This window comes from Apiotrichum porosum, assembly GCF_003942205.1.
Source record: "Apiotrichum porosum strain DSM 27194 chromosome Unknown scaffold_1, whole genome shotgun sequence".
In the NCBI taxonomy this organism is placed as follows: Eukaryota; Fungi; Basidiomycota; class Tremellomycetes; order Trichosporonales; family Trichosporonaceae; genus Apiotrichum; species Apiotrichum porosum.
The window spans coordinates 915,568-933,073 of NW_021167108.1; the positions used below are offsets into that span (position 1 = coordinate 915,568).

General features: G+C 60.8%; 9 protein-coding genes across 9 annotated transcripts; 3 read left to right on the top strand and 6 right to left on the bottom strand.

Annotated features, from left to right (window-relative positions):
* Positions 1-536: 536 nt before the first annotated feature.
* On the bottom strand, positions 537-1,585 carry ROT1 (Reversal of tor2 lethality; the record flags this gene model as incomplete). Its single annotated transcript, XM_028616136.1, has 5 exons — positions 537-752; positions 809-901; positions 960-1,176; positions 1,232-1,296; positions 1,451-1,585. 5 exons carry the CDS (start codon positions 1,583-1,585, stop codon positions 537-539), a joined length of 726 nt encoding a protein of 241 aa, XP_028479993.1.
* A 900-nt stretch (positions 1,586-2,485) lies between these two features.
* Positions 2,486-4,050, bottom strand: EHS24_000303 (uncharacterized protein; the record flags this gene model as incomplete). Its single annotated transcript, XM_028616137.1, has 4 exons — positions 2,486-3,121; positions 3,168-3,523; positions 3,574-3,801; positions 3,870-4,050. The coding sequence occupies 4 exons, from the start codon at positions 4,048-4,050 to the stop codon at positions 2,486-2,488; spliced, it is 1,401 nt and encodes a 466-aa protein (XP_028479994.1).
* Positions 4,051-4,332: 282 nt separating this feature from the next.
* PEX6 (peroxisomal assembly protein) lies at positions 4,333-7,927 on the top strand (the record flags this gene model as incomplete). The annotated part of the gene is made up of 3 exons (XM_028616138.1): positions 4,333-4,584; positions 4,634-4,720; positions 4,772-7,927. 3 exons carry the CDS (start codon positions 4,333-4,335, stop codon positions 7,925-7,927), a joined length of 3,495 nt encoding a protein of 1,164 aa, XP_028479995.1.
* A 212-nt stretch (positions 7,928-8,139) lies between these two features.
* On the bottom strand, positions 8,140-9,828 carry EHS24_000305 (uncharacterized protein; the record flags this gene model as incomplete). The annotated part of the gene is made up of 1 exon (XM_028616139.1): positions 8,140-9,828. One exon carries the CDS (start codon positions 9,826-9,828, stop codon positions 8,140-8,142), a length of 1,689 nt encoding a protein of 562 aa, XP_028479996.1.
* A 408-nt stretch (positions 9,829-10,236) lies between these two features.
* On the top strand, positions 10,237-12,321 carry NAR1 (Cytosolic Fe-S cluster assembly factor nar1; the record flags this gene model as incomplete). Its single annotated transcript, XM_028616140.1, has 4 exons — positions 10,237-10,257; positions 10,322-10,426; positions 10,481-10,629; positions 10,668-12,321. The coding sequence occupies 4 exons, from the start codon at positions 10,237-10,239 to the stop codon at positions 12,319-12,321; spliced, it is 1,929 nt and encodes a 642-aa protein (XP_028479997.1).
* Positions 12,322-12,844: 523 nt separating this feature from the next.
* EHS24_000307 (uncharacterized protein) lies at positions 12,845-13,744 on the bottom strand (the record flags this gene model as incomplete). The annotated part of the gene is made up of 2 exons (XM_028616141.1): positions 12,845-13,045; positions 13,100-13,744. The coding sequence occupies 2 exons, from the start codon at positions 13,742-13,744 to the stop codon at positions 12,845-12,847; spliced, it is 846 nt and encodes a 281-aa protein (XP_028479998.1).
* Positions 13,745-13,986: 242 nt separating this feature from the next.
* On the top strand, positions 13,987-15,270 carry EHS24_000308 (uncharacterized protein; the record flags this gene model as incomplete). The annotated part of the gene is made up of 3 exons (XM_028616142.1): positions 13,987-14,172; positions 14,229-14,645; positions 14,695-15,270. 3 exons carry the CDS (start codon positions 13,987-13,989, stop codon positions 15,268-15,270), a joined length of 1,179 nt encoding a protein of 392 aa, XP_028479999.1.
* Positions 15,271-15,361: 91 nt separating this feature from the next.
* On the bottom strand, positions 15,362-16,631 carry EHS24_000309 (uncharacterized protein; the record flags this gene model as incomplete). The annotated part of the gene is made up of 4 exons (XM_028616143.1): positions 15,362-15,493; positions 15,551-16,035; positions 16,088-16,234; positions 16,346-16,631. 4 exons carry the CDS (start codon positions 16,629-16,631, stop codon positions 15,362-15,364), a joined length of 1,050 nt encoding a protein of 349 aa, XP_028480000.1.
* A 278-nt stretch (positions 16,632-16,909) lies between these two features.
* On the bottom strand, positions 16,910-17,500 carry EHS24_000310 (uncharacterized protein; the record flags this gene model as incomplete). The annotated part of the gene is made up of 1 exon (XM_028616144.1): positions 16,910-17,500. The coding sequence occupies one exon, from the start codon at positions 17,498-17,500 to the stop codon at positions 16,910-16,912; it is 591 nt and encodes a 196-aa protein (XP_028480001.1).
* Positions 17,501-17,506: the final 6 nt, after the last annotated feature.

The following is a 17,506-nucleotide window of genomic DNA, read 5'->3' on the forward strand; positions in this document are numbered from 1 at the left end:
GTGTGATCCTCTCGCCCACATGCACATGCTGCGTGGACACCTGACGATGCATCCAGTGGGCCCTCCGGGCCTCCGGTCTTTGCACGCCCCGGCTCGTCCAACAGATCCAGCTACACATATGCCCTCACGTCAACACGAACAAGCGGCCCGCCTCGAGGCATCTCACACAACCGCCCTTTGCGACTCGTCACCAACTTGCTGCGCCGTTTGATGTAAAGTGCCATATGCATCCAGACGTACAGGGGGCACGGGGAGAGGGTATACTTGCTTGCGCCGCGACAAAAATGTATGTACACGGCCGCCGTCGAGAGGCCGTGATAAAAAAAAGGTAGTGTATCAAAATGTCCAGACCACCATTGTTCTGCTTCTTTGCATGAAAAGCAAAGTAAGCAAAGGGTGGTCAAAAAGTGGGGGGAGATGGGTGGATGTTTGGTCGTTCGGGTCGTGGGTGTTGAGGGTGGGATTGGTCGACATTCCCGCGAGTCCGGCGCATGCTCTAGGGCCTCCGCCGCTCCTGCAGCCCGCTACAGCTCAATTTAGAAGATGGAGAGGCCAAGCACGGCGACGGCGAGAGCCGAGCCGGCAACACTGAGGATACCAGTGCTGGCCGAGACCGACGCCGAGGAACGCTTCTTGACGTGGGGGAGCTCGGCACGGACGGAGCGCTTTCGTGATGAGGTCTGCCCAGTGCTGTTGGTACCGGTGAGGGTGTGGGTGGGCAGCATGTTGGGGGGACGGGCGATGAGGTACATCTGAAAAGGACGTCATCAGCAATTGTTACGCCACGCCACTCAAGTTGGCTACTCACAGGAGCAAGCTTGGCGCCGTCAAAACGGTTCAGCTTGAGGGCGTAGTTGGCAGTGGCACCGTCGATGACGATTCCCCAGTCAGAGAATGTAGTCTAAAGGCGCGTCAGAAGTTGCGTAAACGGGGGCGCACACAACGAGACGAATACGTACCACTTGGTCATAGTAGGTGACGACGTTAGTGGTGGCGGCACATGGATCCTGCACTTGGATACGGCCGTCCGAAGAGAACGGGTTGAGGGTCATGGATCCGTCGGTGTTGAGCACGTAGGTGCCGTGCTGCCAGAGGACCATGCCAAGGATACAGCTGGGGTTGGTGCCGTTGGCTGTGTAGCGGTACTGGGCCTCCTCAAAGAAGCCGTCATCGGTGCTGGATCGTCAGTCATGTCTGTGACGCGAGGTGCAGAGACATGAAGGTCACTCACAACGAGTACGAGATACCGGTATTGTTCGGGTAAGTGAAGGTCATGTCTGCGGGAGTGCAGAACGACTGTGAGGGTCAGCTACGCTGCCGTTGTGGAATCCCAAGTTTTGGACACTGCGCATAACTGCGCGCGCATGCAGATGTTTACATGCCCGCGCGTGCGCGCGTGGCGGCCACCTGCCGGCGACTGCCATGAATGGACGTGGGGGGATAGACTTACACCACCGGTGGAGACGGAACCGCTGCCAGACGACCACGTCCCCAGGAGGGACGTGACATTGTTAGCCTCGGAGAGGTCCTGAGCGTTGGCGCCGAGCGCAAGGACGACAGCGGCGAGGGCGACTGCGGAGCGCATGGTGATGTGGGTGGGGAGAGGTGAAGGAAGAGACGGATGTGGAGAGAGACAACGGCGAAGGATCGCGAAGAATAGATCCAGTCGCGTGGGGGTGCTGGTGTGGTGTGTGGATGTGTTATGCGGTACTGCAGTGCCAAGTGTGCGCTGTGTGCACGGCGACGAGGTGGCGGGAACGCGCGAGGGGCGGTGTGGTTTTAGAGACGGGGGGGATGGGGGGCCTGGCGCTGGCTGGGTATGCTGCGCGAAATGTGTGTGTGTGGGTGTGTGTTGAGCGTCTAGGGAGAGGGGATGAGAGGAGGCGAGAGGGGGAGGATGGGGGAGATGGGAGATGGATTGTGTAGAGGTTTGTGAGAGTGCAAGATGTGGAATGGGTGGTGGTGGTGTGGGTGCACAGGTGGCGCCAGGTGGTGCTCTCAGGTGGTGCTGGCTGCGTTGCGCTGCCTGCCAGGTGCCGTGTGTGGTCAGGAGATGGGTGGAAACAGGGGTGGCTTGGCTGGCCACCCCCTCTCTCTTGCATCTCTTGGGCCCTTTGGCGGCCATGCCTGTTGTGCGCGGTGCATCGCCCGCCCCGCCCACGCCCGCCGCCCAGCAAAAGCAGCAAAATCCGGCAAAACGCACGTCGTACAGCGTGCAATACATTTTTGATCCCGTGTGCGGTGCTCGCAGCGACCCACAACAGGTACACAGGGCTGAAAAGGCAGGGAACGCAACAACAAGGTCCACCCGCCCCCCCCCCCCGGTGCCGCCACAGCCACTTAATCCCGCTCATAACGCCGCTCAGTCGTTGCTGCCAGAGTCCCGAGACCAGACGTCATCGATGGAGTGTGGCGATTGCCATACTGCTGGTGAGCTCTGTTGACATGCAGAATGGTGGGAGATGCATATGGCTGGTGCTAGAGTCTACTTGCTGTCCTTGTTGTTGTTCTTCTTCTTCTGCTGGGCGGCAGCCGTCTCCTGGTCGATCTCATACTCGATCAGCCATTGTGGCTTGAGCGTCTCCATTTCCTCCATCGCCTCGTTGAGGCTCGTCTCCATCTCGTGCATCATCTTACTCCGAGGGGTCCGCTCAACCATCTTGTGGCCAGCCTCGCGCTTGCCAAACCTCACAACAGTGGCCACGGGGTCCACACCATCAGGCAGGCCCATTTCTTGGAAACTGGCCATTGTCTGGGCGAACCGAGCCACAGAGTCCGCACTGTCCAAGAATGCCTGGTTCTGCTGGGCCTCCTCGCCCATCCACCGCTGGATGCGGGCGTCAAACCAGTTGAGCTCGACATTGTTGGCCACGGAGAGTGTAGGCGATGGTGGCACAGAGTCGCCATCGGTCATCGGTGCCATCCATTGAATGATGGCGTCATTCACCACTTTGCTAGTCGGCTCTGTCTTGCGGAAGCCACTCCCCGTGAAGGGCGCCTTGGGGAGCACGAACGAAGTGGTATCCACAAACGGAACGGTCCATAGCCAGTACCTGGACTCGCCCTGCTCGCCAACCATCTCCTTGGGGGGAACCTGGCAGTTGATTGAGCATTCGGACAGCTGAATCACCTGTCAGTAATGCTGTCCATACTGGGTCAACTCTCACCTGTTCCTCGCCGGCGTGCATGACGACCCTGTAGGAATACGACGACTCATCGCTGGAATCGGGAGTGAACTCAAACTCGGCCACATAGATGGGCACCATGACGGGGTAGGCAGCCGCAAGGTTGGTCTTCCAGTCACGCTCGTCGATCCGCATGTCGTTGACATGGCAATTGTGTCCAACCTTGCGGCGCGCACTGTCAAGCACTCCAAATGGCGATACGTTGAATGGCACTTCGATAATCTCGTACCCAGAACCAAACTGATTCAGGTCCTCCCGTGGGTTGTACTCTTTGAGTTCGTTCTTGGGCACTTTTGCAACCTGGAATGAAATGTAGGACAAGGGCGCGAACGCGTTTCCTAAGGATAAAGGTCAGACACCGAGCGTGTGGCGACGAGCTGTGACGCACCTGGGATATGGGCCCCACGCAGCGCAAGGGAAGCGTCCATTGCCTTTCCACCTTGTGTCGGCGTCACCTTGCCTTGCACAAGCAAGTCCATGACCCAGACAGGATAGTAGGCGGCCTTCATCTCTGTGAGCTTCAAGTTCGAGGCCAGTCCAAGCTCGCGACCGATGGGCTCGATGTCGGCGCCGAAGAGACGCATGCCGAGGGACAACAGAATGTTCATTGGGCTTGCTTGTCGACGTCAGCCTTTTTTAATAAAACAACAAAAGTCCTTTGTTTTGTTTTTTCTGTCTTCTCACCAGTGGCGGCGAGGCCGATCTGCATAAGGCGGCCCCGAGCTTCCTCCGGGGTGTGCTTGAAGGGAAGGACGGAGACAAGGGAGGGTGGAGGCGTGGACGTGTACATCCTAGCACGGGGGGCGCATGGTGCAACAAACGCACGCCTGGCGGCGGGGTTGAGGGCCACTCTGCGAGCGAGCATGGCGGGTGGTGAAGGAGGTCGTCGAAATGGAGATGGATGTGAGGGCTGCGAAACAGACGTCATGACTTTTGGTCGCGTTCTCCAACGGACATTGCCCACGGTGGTGTCCGGGGGGCCAGCGGGATCAAATGTGGGCTGTGGTCGTCGGGGTGGACATGGCCGGCTGGCACGGCACCGGCTCGCGGCTCGGGCGGTAGCCGACGGAGGGTACACCAGGTCCCATCTTTCTAGATGCACTTGCCCCATCCTTCTCGTTCTCTTCCACCATCTTCTCAACACCCAATGCCTGCTCCTCGCCCCTTTGGGCGCCCAAGCCCCGTGCGCGCAGACGTACATGCTCTCCCATCCGGCGGCGACACTGCTGAAGCTTCCTCCGACCTCTGGGCCGCTCTCCAGCGTCGGCCCAAGACCGACGCGGCAACCCCGTCGCGTATCGCCGTCGCCGTCGAGTGGGCTCAAGAACGCCGTCTCCCACCTTCGGCTCAACGCACAGCTCGCAAGCTCGTCCTCTGGGTCACCCCTGCTACTGCCGAGGTGTGTACTGTTACTATACGGGAACGAGCTTTATCGTTAACACCTACAGCCGAGCACATCATCATCCCCTTCCCCACGTCCCCGCCTCCATGTCCCAGCTCACCTCCTGCCGGCGTACGTCCCCACCCCGGCCGAGGTGAGTGTGCACGCCCACGAACCGGTCCCCCTCTCTCTTGTGGTGGTGCAGCCTGTTGGAGCTGCCGAGATTGTTGCCGACGACCTGGCCTCGTTTTTCCCCGAGGCCCCGCAGCTCCCCAACGGTCAGCTGTGGAACGAGGATGCGAACGGTACCGTCCACTTTGCCGACGAAGGAGATCGCGCTGGCGCGTTCCTCCGCGAGGGAAGGCATGTGAGCTTGGGACACGGCCGTGCATTCCGTGTCCTCATGTGTGAGCCTGTGCTGCAGGGCCTGGTCACACCGGACACCCGCGTGATCGTCGCCGAGCGTTCCGCGCACGGTGAAGACGACAATGTGAATGGTGACGGAGGGAGTATTGCTCCCTCACACCGCTCGCTCGTCGAGGAGTTTGACCCAGACGCGTTCCTCGCCTCGTCGCTTGCTCGCTCCCTTGGCCACCTCGCAGACGACACCGACCTTCCTCCTGGGCCCGACCACTCGTCCGACACATGCTCTTCTGAAATGTCGCCCCTCACCAACTCTGGTTCTCTGACCCCGCGCCCCGGACACGCTGGTGTCCCGCGTCCGCCATCTCCAGTGGCTGCGCCCGACGACATTCTCCAGCCCCTCGACTCGCCTTCCGAGGAAAGCGGTATGCGCTTCGTCGTTGTTCCCGCGTCTGGCAAGGGCCCCGACCTGCCTGGTGTCGAGTACGACGATGACGTCTGCTACGCGGGTGTATGGGCTCTCGGCCGCGCAGGTGTCTTTGAGGGCGACTGGGTGACTATCAAAGCGTTCGAAGATGGTTCGCTGGGACGCACTCGCCTCGCCCGCGTCGTTGCATGGGAACAGCTCGACGAGGAAGCATCAGAACTGCCACCCAACGCCCTCCTCGTTCCCCCCTCGGTCCACCGCGCGCTCTTCCCCGTGCCCGTGCCCCGCCCCGAGGTTTTCGTCACGCCAACCCCCTTCGGCGCACGTCAGCCCACCCTCCCTATCGCCGCCAGCATGACGCTGTCCCGCGTCGCGACCGCTGAGGGTGTCGATAAGCGGTACGAGCGGGCGTGGCTGCGTGGCCTCAAGAGCCACTTTGCCGCCACTGACTCGGAAGGAGAGCGCCGCCAGCGTCTTGTCCGCCGTGGTGACATTATCTCCGTCCCCGTGTGGGTTGGCAAGCCAGTTGCCGAGGACGAAGACGTGTCAGAGGACGACGGAAACGCTTCCGATGACGGCGACGACGCTCCATCCACTTCCAAACCCTCGGCCGTGGCATACTTTGCCGTCACCGCGCTCCAGTTTGAGCCTCTCGTCCCTCCCGAGGACGACTTTAGCTCCTCTCTCGCGTCCAAGGCGCGTGCGGGCGAGCTCGGATGCTGGGTCGATGCCGGCATTGGCGGCGAGACGAGCCTCGTCCTCGCTGGTGTCGAGCGCGCGCGCGTCGCTGGCCGCGCAGGCGACCAGACGTGGCACAACCTCGCTCCTCCCCCTCCTCCCTTCTGCGCTCCCGCCGCGTCCACCTTGCGTGATCTTATCCGTTCGTCATTTTCGCCTCTCGCCCTGGCCCGTCTTTTCCCCCTCAGTGTGCTGGTCAAGGGAGCCCGTGGTGCCGGCAAGCGTGCGCTCGTCAAGGCCCTTGCCGACGAGCTTGGCCTCAGCGTCGTCGAGGTCCCCTGCTACGACATTATCGGCGACACGCCGCAGGTTACAGAGGGAACTCTGAGGGCACGCCTCGACAAGGCACGCAACTGTGCGCCGGCCATTCTCCTCCTTTCCCATCTCGAGGCCTTTTCGCCTCCCTCTGGAGGTGGCGCGGCTCCCCCTACTCGCCCCCCGCCCATTGTCAAAGTTATCGAGGACATTCTCGCCGAATGCCGCGCTGCCGGAGCTGAGACGGGCCAGCCTGTCGCCCTCATTGGCACGACCAGCGCGTCCGACACTGTTCCGCGGGACATGCTGGCGTGCTTCAAGCACGAGATCGCCCTGCCTGCGCCGAACGCTACTGAGCGCGAGGTTATCCTGGCCACAGCGCTGGCAGACACCCCACTCGCCCCCGACGTGCAGGTCTCGCATGTTGCCGCGCAGGCCGCCGCCCTCAACGCCGGGGACCTGTCGTCTCTCATTGAGCGTGCGCGGGACATGGCCCTCGCTCGCGCGTGTGCCGATGCCCCCTCGGCCCCGGACGCGCTCCTCGCCGGTATCTCGCTCACGGCGGCGGACCTGACCGCTGCGCTGGGCGACGCGCGTTCAGCGTACGCCGACTCCATTGGCGCGCCCAAGATTCCCAACGTGTCATGGGACGACGTCGGTGGTCTCGCGGCCGTCAAGGCGGATATCCTCGACACGGTCCAGCTCCCACTGGAGCACCCCGAGCTGTTCGGCGAGGGCATGAAGAAGCGCTCTGGTATCCTCCTGTACGGCCCTCCCGGTACCGGAAAGACGCTTCTCGCCAAGGCCGTGGCTACGTCCTGCGCTGCCAACTTCCTTTCTGTCAAGGGTCCCGAGCTGCTCAACATGTACATTGGTGAATCGGAAGCCAACGTCCGTCGCGTGTTTGAAAAGGCTCGCGACGCCTCGCCCTGCGTCATCTTCATGGACGAGCTCGACTCGGTGGCTCCCAAGCGTGGTAACCAGGGCGATTCCGGTGGCGTGATGGACCGCATCGTCTCGCAACTGCTCGCCGAGCTGGACGGCATGTCGACGGGCCGTGGTCAGGTCATCGTCATGGCAGCCACCAACCGTCCCGACTTGCTCGACCCCGCCCTCCTCCGTCCGGGCCGTTTCGACCGCATGCTCTACCTCTCCGTTCCCGAGACACACGCCGCACAGCGCGACGTCCTGGCCGCGCTTACGCGAAAGTTTGCACTCGACCCGGCCCTCTCGCTCGACACCTTGTCGCAGCGCCTGCCCTTCACCTATACCGGTGCAGACTTGTATGCCCTGTGTGCCGATGCCATGCTCGCGGCCATGTCCCGCGTAGCATCCGAGGTGGACGCCAAGGTCGCCGAACTGGACGCTGCGCCCCTGCCGCGCGCCTACCCATCGCCTCTTACCGCGCAGTACTACCTGTCCGCCATGGCGAGTGACGCCGAGACGGCCGTGGTGGTCAACGAGGAAGACTTTAGCGGCGCGCTCACGCGCCTCATTCCCTCCGTCTCGGCGGACGAGATGGAGCACTACAGGCGCGTGCAGGGCGAGTTCAAGGGGTACGAGATTGGTGCCAAGTGAGAACGTGAGAAGAAGCACAAGGGGTTTGTTCATGGTAGAGCCTTCACGGCGGTTATATACATACACCAAAAAATGTACAGGAATCAATCATGGGTCTCGCTCGGTGGTTTGGGTTGCGGGTCTCTGTCCTCGCTGCTCTTTGCTGTTTGCGTGGTCGCTTGTCGAAATTATGTTACACACTTCTTGTCAATTTGTTCCGCCTTCCTCAACCCTCAGACACCTGCAAGGCCGGACCACTGATCGCGGTCCTTGATGTCGCTCGACTCGTTGGCCATGCGCAGGACCGCCGCGTTGAGTTCGTCGGCGTCTGTGCCCTCGCCATGTCCCGCGCGCGGGAGGGCGAGTAGGACGCGCGCAAGACCTTCCTGCGTGCCGAGCTCGTGACCCAAAAACTCGCCGGCCATGTTGCTGTCAATGGCGTCGCCGAGGGCAAAGCCGCCGTCCACGACGTGAGGGTGCGTGTGGACATGGGCGTGCTCCTGCTGCACGTGGGCCTGCACATGGGTGTGCGCGTCCAGAGACTGCGTGTGGTCCACGGACGTGTGGTCCACGGACGTGTGGTCCACGGACGTGTGGTCGAGGCTGTGGTCGATGTTGACATCGACAGGCGGGTAGGCCTGGACGGCAGCCATGGTGGCTGCGTCGGCGGCCGACTTGTCGATGACAGACGAGGGCCCGGGCCCGGCCGCGTCCGTCTTGACGTCGTCCTCGCCCAGCGCGCGCTTGCGCGAGCGCGGGTTCTTGGGGGGCTTGAATTCCTTGATGGGGCCCTTGAGTTTGCGGTAGCGGTTGTAGATGTCGGGATACTTGATGCGCAGCGTGAGAGCGAGCGCGGGGGGTTTCTCGGGGTCGATGCGCGAGGGGTCCTCTGCAATCTCACGCAGGTACGTGGTCTTTTCCTCATCGGTCATCATGAGCGAGCGGCGGATCTCGTCCGTGTCCTTTCCGGCCTGGATCTGGGCGACCAGCCACTCGTCAATGACCTTGGGGAGACGACCAGACTCGAGCTCGTCGTCGGCGTATGCGTCGTGGCCCTCGTGACGCCAAAAGTATGACACCTTGCACTCGCCCTCTTCCATCTCGGTGAGGACAATGCGAGCGGGGCAGTCGCACTTGACACTCTTCTTGGTGTTCATGCGCAGCTTCTCGGGTGGGAGGGTGGTCGAGTGCTTGGCCTCGTAGCGACCAGCGTGGTGACAGGTGAAGGTCACCTTCTCCTTGATCGTACTGGTACGGTTGCGGCGACGACGTTTCAGAGGAGGGGCCGAGGCAATCTCTTCGGCCGACATGGACTGGAGCATGCGCTCGTGGGCCTTGATGCGCGCACGGAGACGCTCCTCGGCGCGCTTCTCGGGAGTCGTTGTGCGGCGCTGCACAAAGTGGCACCAGCTGCTCTCGCCTTCGAACCAAACCTCAAACTCGGCGCGGTTCGCAAATGCCATGTTCTCTGGGTGGGGGGTGCTGTCGTCGCGCTGTGGGCGGGAAAATGGCGCAATATGGGCCGAGGCGACGCCCATCGCACCGCCCGCCGATTCGTTGCTGTCAATCTGCTGGTCGGTGCCGCCATCGGTGGGAGTAGTGTCCGTGTTCACAGTGGGGCCAGTGAGGGGAGCAGGAGGGGCGACATCCACGCCGACACCGCCGACACTGCCCAAGCCGGCCATGCCAACATTGACGCCGACATTCTGAAGGCCCTGGACGAGGGATGCGCCGAGTGTGCCGTCGCCGTGTTGTTGGTGGTGGTGGGCGGCGGCGGCGGCGACTGCAGCTGCGGCCAGTTCGTCGTCAAATTTGTGTTCTTCGCCAGTGGGGTTGAAGAATTGAGCTGCCTGGGCAGCCAGCTGCGGATCGATGAGGGAGTCGTCGACGTGGGACACGCCGGCGAGGTTGAGTTCGGCCATCTTGGGGAAAGGGGGGGGGGGGCGGTTGTTATCGTTAACGGGGGGGAGGATCAAGACAGGTCGCTATCGTTAACGGGGGGGATGGTGATGAGGGCGGCGGCGGGGTGGGAACCGGGAGGGCGGGACTTAAATTTGATGCCGCGTCCGGAATGTTTGCGTCTGTCTGTGGGGGCGGGCGTGGGAGAGTCGAGCTTATCCGGATTTGCTCCCGCTTTCTCCCGTTGCTGAGTGGCGACTGTGGTGTAAATGTCAGATCCAGTAACATCTCGGCCGACTCAAACCGCTGGCCTTACACACCACAAACGCGACAAGCGTCCACCCCCCCCGGCTGACTCTTCCACCCCCAAAAGGACAGCACTGTGATACTCCAGTTTTCATATTGGACTCTACCTTTTGCTCTCCATCGCCATGACGTTCGCTGGCGCCCTTGTGAGTCACCCAACCCAAGCTCCCCCTCTCCGCCCACTTTGCCGCCGGTTACTAACTGGAGCAGACCATAACGGACCTCGACGACTTTCTCACCCCGTCGCAGGCATGTATCATCCCAGTCAGGACATCGAACAAGCCTGCAGGCCAGGAGACTGGCGAGAATGCAGACGTGAGTTACAGCGCGCGCTCTTCCATCACGCCCTCTCGCGCTCACGCCTGTCAGACGGAGATTGTCATCGACTCCAACAACAACTACTACGAGGTCTCAACATACCCCACCGCCGCGGCTGGCCCATCCACCAATATTGAGGTGGCAGGGAGGCAGCAGCTGAAGAAGGCGGAAATCAGCCTCAACGACTGTTTGGCGTGCAGGTGAGCCAATATCTTTTGCTTTGTCAGCTAACGTCCAGTGGCTGCATTACCTCCACCGAGTCACTCCTCATCACCATGCAGAGCCACAACGAGGTTCTCGACTTTATCAAGGCGGGTGACTTTGCGCGTGCACCCGTTCTGTCCATCGCTCCCCAAACCCTCGCATCGCTGTCGGCATCGTATGCTGCAGCTCACGGCACCGAGCCGATTCCCCTCCTCACCCTTTTGAGGCGGATACGTTCGTTCCTCGCCGACCCGGCACGTGGAGGATGGCAGGTGTGGGACACGACGTTTGCGCGCCACGTCTCCCTGCGCGAGACAGTACGCGAGTTTGAGGAGCGCCGCGCCTCGCCCAAGTCGCTGCCCGTCCTCGCCTCCGCTTGCCCCGGCTGGGTATGCTACGCCGAAAAGGCCCAGGGCGACCTCCTCCCTCTCCTGTCTGCTGCTCGCTCGTCACAGGGTGTGATGGGTGCGCTCGTCAAGAAGTTCTGGGCGGCTCAGAATGGCCGCAATGCCGCCGAGGTGTACCACGTCACCGCCATGCCTTGTTACGATAAGAAGCTGGAGGCCTCGCGCCAGGACTTCTACTCGGATGTCTACAAGACGCGTGACACCGACTGTGTCCTCACCACAGGGGAGCTGGATCTCCTGCTGGCTGAGATGGGTTTCAACCCCATTGTGCCCGTCGATGCCGAGGAGGCCCCTGTCTCGACACTGGCGGCCATCGACTCGAACGCGGCAGTTCCTTTCCCCGAGTTGCTCCAGCACCCCGGCTCGTCTTCGGGCTCCTATCTCGCGACCCTCCTGACATCGCTTGCTGCCTCCCACCCCAAGCCCACACGCGTCATCTCGCGCCAGATTCGTGGCTCGACTGATAATGTCGAGTACCTCCTCGAGGATGTGGACGGCAACGTCCTCTTCAAGGGATCACGCGTGTACGGCTTCCGCAACCTGCAGAACATGGTCCGCAAGGTCGGCCGTGAGAGTGGGCTCGGCAAAGGTGGACCTCGTGGTGCCGGTGCTGGCAAGCTGTCGGCCGCCGTTGCCGCACGCCGACGCAAGGCCCGTACCGGTGCCGGCGAGATCGCTACCCCGTCCACACCGGGCACTCCCGGCACCCCGCCAGTCGACGCCGGAGCCGACCTGGCCACTGCTGCGCTCCTCGCAGCGCGGGACGAGAAGAAGCTCGACTTTGTCGAGGTCATGGCCTGTCCTGGTGGCTGTGTCAATGGTGGTGGACAGATGAAGCCCGCAACCGCTGGCTCCAAGGAGGCCAAGCCCGATGGTCCAGTCGACGCCGAGGGGTACCCCCGCCCCCTGCCCGACGACGGCGTCGCCCCGGCTCCTCTCCCAACAAACTCGGGACTCAGTGGTGCCGACGAGGGTATGCGCTGGAGCACCAAGGAGTGGGTCGATAAGGTCGAGGCGATCTACTGGTCTGGACTGCCCACCCCGCCGGCTAGCCCGACTCTGGCGCCTACCGTCCCTGCTACTGGTGCAAGTGCGGGCGAGGAGCCTGTCCCGGTCCTTCCTGCGCGTACTCGTGCTGCGGACGCGCTGGCCGACGCGGTCATTGCTGCCACCTTGCCGGAGAGTGGAGACAGGTACGACGCGGTTCGAACCAAGTTCAACCGCGTCGAGGGTGATGTCCTCTCCCAAGGTGGACTGACGCACGAGCAGGTGCGCTGGTAAACGGGTGAGATGGCGAGAGGGAAACGTTGTATGGCGTTGAGTAGTGCATTGATAGACTGCATGGATGCATGGTTTCACATTGCAAGCTACATGAGTCCAAAACCACAATCTCAGTCTGCTGTTTCTGATACTGCCCATGTGGTCGCTCTGCTTTTGGTGCTGGCTGAGCTATACGCGCGTGGAGTGCGACTGGGCCTCCCAGAAAATCAGACGCCTCGCGGGATCAAACCCTCTGTCCAACGTTGTGGCACTGCCAGCTCGACGAACCAGCTGCCTGTGAAGCAAATCGAGCGCAAGGAAGATTCATGGACTACAGGAACGATATCTACACCTTGCAACGTAAAGCTATACCTCGTACTGCTTCGGGTCCGCCATGTATTCCTCAATGGGTTTAACCTCGACCTTGCTTCTCGGGAAGTCTTCCGCAATGATGTCTTTCACAATACCGTAGTCCCCGTTGAATTTGTTGTGGAGAGCGAGTTGACTAAGGCCATCAAAACGGAGCCTTTCAAGGCCATAAAACTCAAAGCGGTGGGTTTTCGGAGAAGCGACGTTTCTTCCAACCAACTTGCAGGAGGCTGAGTAGGTCATTGACGAAAAGGGTAGAGTTGTAGCTTGGGTCGGGGCTGGGGCCATACCGTTCGCGCCAGAACACGATCTTGAGTTGATGGTTGTTGACAAAGTGGAGAAACATACCTCTCATGAGGGGCTCTCGTGAGTCAGTCTGTAACTCGTCAGAGCCATACATAATTATGGGAGCGGTGTAGTCCATACTCACGTTGAAACCCATGCCGTCCGGGTTTTGAGTGGGAAGGAAAAGTACGTCCTCTTGATCACTCTGCTGGTTTTGCCAATCAAGAGGGCTAGGAAGGGAAAGGTATGCGCCCTTGCGAATAACAATCTTGCTAGGTTTGAGACGCTCGATAAACGGGCACGACGTCTGTTTGCAAAAGTAGTCGGGCGGGCCTTGCACAATGAGAAGCTCAAGATGGTGTTGCGTGCGCTCGGCCAGGTACTCGGCAATTTCATGGCAGGATGTCGGCCCATCACGATGGGAGCCAATAGTCACGGCCTTCAGATGATGGGACAACAGAGTTGACTTTGCGGTACGTTGCTGGGTCTGCTTGCTACTGTTGGCCTTGCTCTTGCGCCCCTTGCCTTTGTGATGCTCGCCGACCCCGACGTTGGGTTTCACTTTCTTGTTGGGCTCCTCACGGTCCACTCCCTCGTACATAAACTTGTCAAAGTTGTGACTATCGAGAGACACAGCCGTGTACAGTGGCTTGGCGGCAAGGTCGTAGAACCGATGGTTGACAGTCATAAGGGTGGCGAGCGTGGGGGTTCCAGCGGCCGCGACCATGGCTTCCATCAGGCGGTCCGTATCAACAAACGCTTGGGCGGGGGAGGGTGCAGGGGTAGCCATGACGTGCACAGGCGGTGAGAAGTGAGAGGGGTGAGAGATGAGGAAAGAGACGTTCGCGGCGGTGTTATATATCATATCACTCATGCGAGGGCGTTGCCCACGCATGCACGGCGCCGCTGTCACGAGTGTGCCATCGTGACACACATGACCTCACTGACCACTGCGCCCAAGAAAGGACGACACGTCAACTGCAACCACCTCCTTCCATTCCTCCTTCTACCCACTTGATCGTGCATTGCACAATGACACCCCCGGGGGAGCTTTTCTTCAGCATCGACCACCTGGTCGACAAGTTGGTCGCCGCGGCCGACCGCCACACCCTCGCCAAGCTCATTCGTGTCTCTCGCAGCCTTTACGACCGCGTGTCCAAGCCCCTCTACACGATCGTCACTATCTGGGAGGACAATGTGGACCAGTTCATGTACCAGGTGATTGACACAAAGTCGCGCAAGACACACAAGCGCGGTACACGCAAGACCCACAGAACAACAAGGCCAAGGCCAAAACGGCCAACAGTGACTCGGACTGGACCGATGATGACCAGCCAACGACTTCCCCGCGCAAGACCAAGCGCGAACTCCTGTCCCACATGCGCGTCATCAGTATCGGCTCTCACATGAGTTCAGCGTGTGAATCGTATGCCGAGGTGCTCAAGACATACGCGACCAATGTCCAGGTTTTCCGTTTCGTCCAGACCCCCCACTCGTCTGCCCCGTGCTTCCAGTTCTGCGAGCGCAGGTTGTGCCCGTTCCACTTGTGTTTCCGTCGTACCCACAAGCTCGTTTTTCGCAACTGCTTCTGCAACAAACTTCCTATTCCTGCGGCCTGGGACCTTGACAAGGCTACCAAGGATGTCGTCGTCGTCCTTCCCGTCTACCTTCAGCGCTACAGCGGCAGGGACGTTAGTCTGAAAGGGGACCGCTTGAGTGACTGGGCTGACCGGTTACCAGGGTACGGGACCCCATGAGCTCGCCCACAGCCTGGTTGGCCAGTTTGGTACTGCCCGCAACATCAAGGTGGTCTTTTGGCCCGACTGGGATAACAGTATCCCTGCTGTGAACCAGTTAGGCGACATCAATGCCATCGACAAGGACGAGCCCATGTTCCTCGACGTCGTCGCCAACGTCCTTAAGTCGGCCTGCTACGGTCCCGGAGCCTGTGCCAAGCCCCTCGTCACCATCTATGGCCTCGAAACCGTCAAGCTGTGTGACACCACCTTGGCTTACCAGCGCAGTGATGGCCCCAACAGCCCTGTCGACCTCAAGAAGCCGCCCACAACTTTGGAGTCGCCAATTGCCGCAAAGTTCCGCAAAGCCTACCCCAACAAGGACCCGGACGACCTCCACAGCATTGTCCGCCAGCAAGTCGGAGGTCAACTTGAAGTCATTACCATGTTCAAGCAGGCGCCCGACGGTTCTGCGCAGGGCATGCGTATCCTTGGATCGTGTCAGGTCCAGTTCAAGACCATTGAGGAATACCTCGGCAGCCTCTCCAAGGGCAACGGTGAGATCAGCGAGTGGGACTAGTCGCCACGTTACTGCTCATACCCATGCATGTGATATATCGATCCCTACCTTGCTATCCTATACGTTAAATGACTGCTGGCACACTCACACACTACCTAGCGCCAAGAGCAGGCATGCCGCCGCCGCCGCCGCCAAACAGAGATCCCATGAGGTTCTGAAGCATGTCATTGCCGCCGCCACGCTGAGGGATGAGGAAGACCGCAACCGAGATGTGGTCGATAGCCTGGTATTGTCAGCGATAGTCGGGGGCACCAAGAATACAGCTGCATCCATTACTCACCTCGACAACATCTTTGCTAGCCAGCACACCGTCGGTGCCCGCGATACGGCGGTAACGAGCCACGAGCTGCTGCCAATCGCGGGCGACGCCACCGTCGGTTCCGCGGGCCTGGACAGCGCTTGCTCCAGGTGCTGGGGCGCGCATAACGGTCAGGATCGCCAACTGAAGGAAGTTGACGGTCGGGTTGGTCGTGAGCTGGACCTGCGGGTCCTTGTCAGTCGGCCCAGGAGCGGAACCGATGAAGATGGAGGAAGCCGGGGATGAGGGCTGGGCGAGGAGAGACAAGAAGCGGGTGATAAAAGTGGTCGCGGCGAGAACGTTGGGAGGGGCCTGCGCAAGGAAGGGAAGGACACCGCGAGCAGCGTAGCCGCCGACGGGGTCAGCGCCCTTGTGGGACCACTCGAACATGAGCTCGGCGAGCAGGGACGCAGCGTCACGCTTGCCAGAGGCGAGGAGGTGAGTCTCGGCGGGGACAAAGAGGTTGTCTGAGGGGCAAGTCAGAACATCGACAGACATACAGCGGCAACCTGTGCTCACCCTTGTAGTACAGCTCGCCGAGGTACTGTTGCAGCGAGGGGTCGCCAGTAGGACACTCCTGAGCCGACCACTTGACAGCGGCATCGGCGAGCTTCTTGCGCCAGGGTCCAGCAGGAGGGGTAAGCGCGAGCAGCTGCGTGACGGTAGCTGTGAGAGTTAGTCAACTGTGCTGGATACACTGTGCTGGCAATGACACAGGCGCACAGCATCCTTGGCGTTGTGCGGCATGGCACTCTCAGCTGCGAGGACCAGACTCACCCCTCGACTTGTCATCAACCTCGACCTTGGTCTCGCCCATAATCTCCAGCATGCGGAAGCCGAGCTCGACACCACTTGCCACTTCGCCAATCTTGAGCATCTCGCGCGACGAGGCCGCCAGGATCTCAATCGCCAGGGCACCGTGGCCAGAGTGGACAAGACGCGCCGTAGTCGTCAGCGCCTTTTGGTGAGCGCTGTATGCGTTGGGCGGGGTCTCCTCCAGAAGGGCGAGGATAGGTGGCAGGAGAGCCTCGAGAGTGGGCTTGCGTCCGGCGCGGGGCGGCATGGTGGTGATGTTTGGGAACGCGTGTGGGTTGGGAAGAAGCTCGAGGACAATGGTGGATGTCGATTGACATTGACGCCTCGATGCGTGTCATGGCTGGGTCACGTGACAGGCACGCCACTACATCAGCGACTGACCTGACGGCATGAACGATGCGTTGAGCATCCGCTCTTCATCCCTTCGCAACGATCGGTAACCAGACGGTGAATATCACGGAGACGAAGCAGCACCAGGAGTAGGGTTCGGCCCTTGTCTCGACAGAAAGCACACTGCATGCAACTCTACGTGTCCAGCTCATCCAGCACCCCTTCCAGCAGCTCCTCCGCCTCCTCCTCAAACGCCTGTCGTGACATACTTAAAAACTCGCTAAAGCCACTGGCGACATAGTCAATCTGATCCGGATCGTGGGTGTAGGTGATGACCTGTCCACGCATCCCCTCCTCGGACGGGCTCAAGTCCAGGATGAGCAACATCGAGCCGCCCCCAAACGAGCCAAACGGCAGCCAGCCAGGCTGAAACCAACCCGGGCGTATGCGGGTATCCCGCGGTCGTTCTTCCTCGTAGCCGTCATACTGAGGTGCAACACTCCGCTGAGTCTCTCGTGCATTTACCGCCTGTGATACCGACAGAAGGTCGTAACCGGTAAGAAACCCCGGGCGGGCAAAGATTGGGTGGTATGGCCGGGAGCCGTCCGTGATAGACCACATTGCAGCGAGTGTTGGATCTAGGTCGAAATGGGTGTCGTTGTCGGACAGGGCGCTGGCCATCGAGGAGATGGAGGCCGGGGACGCGCCGGCATTGAGAGCCAGTTCAGCACCGTACCGACGGTACACGGCCTGGATGGAAGAGATGTATGTCACGGCCCTGGTCATTGCTGA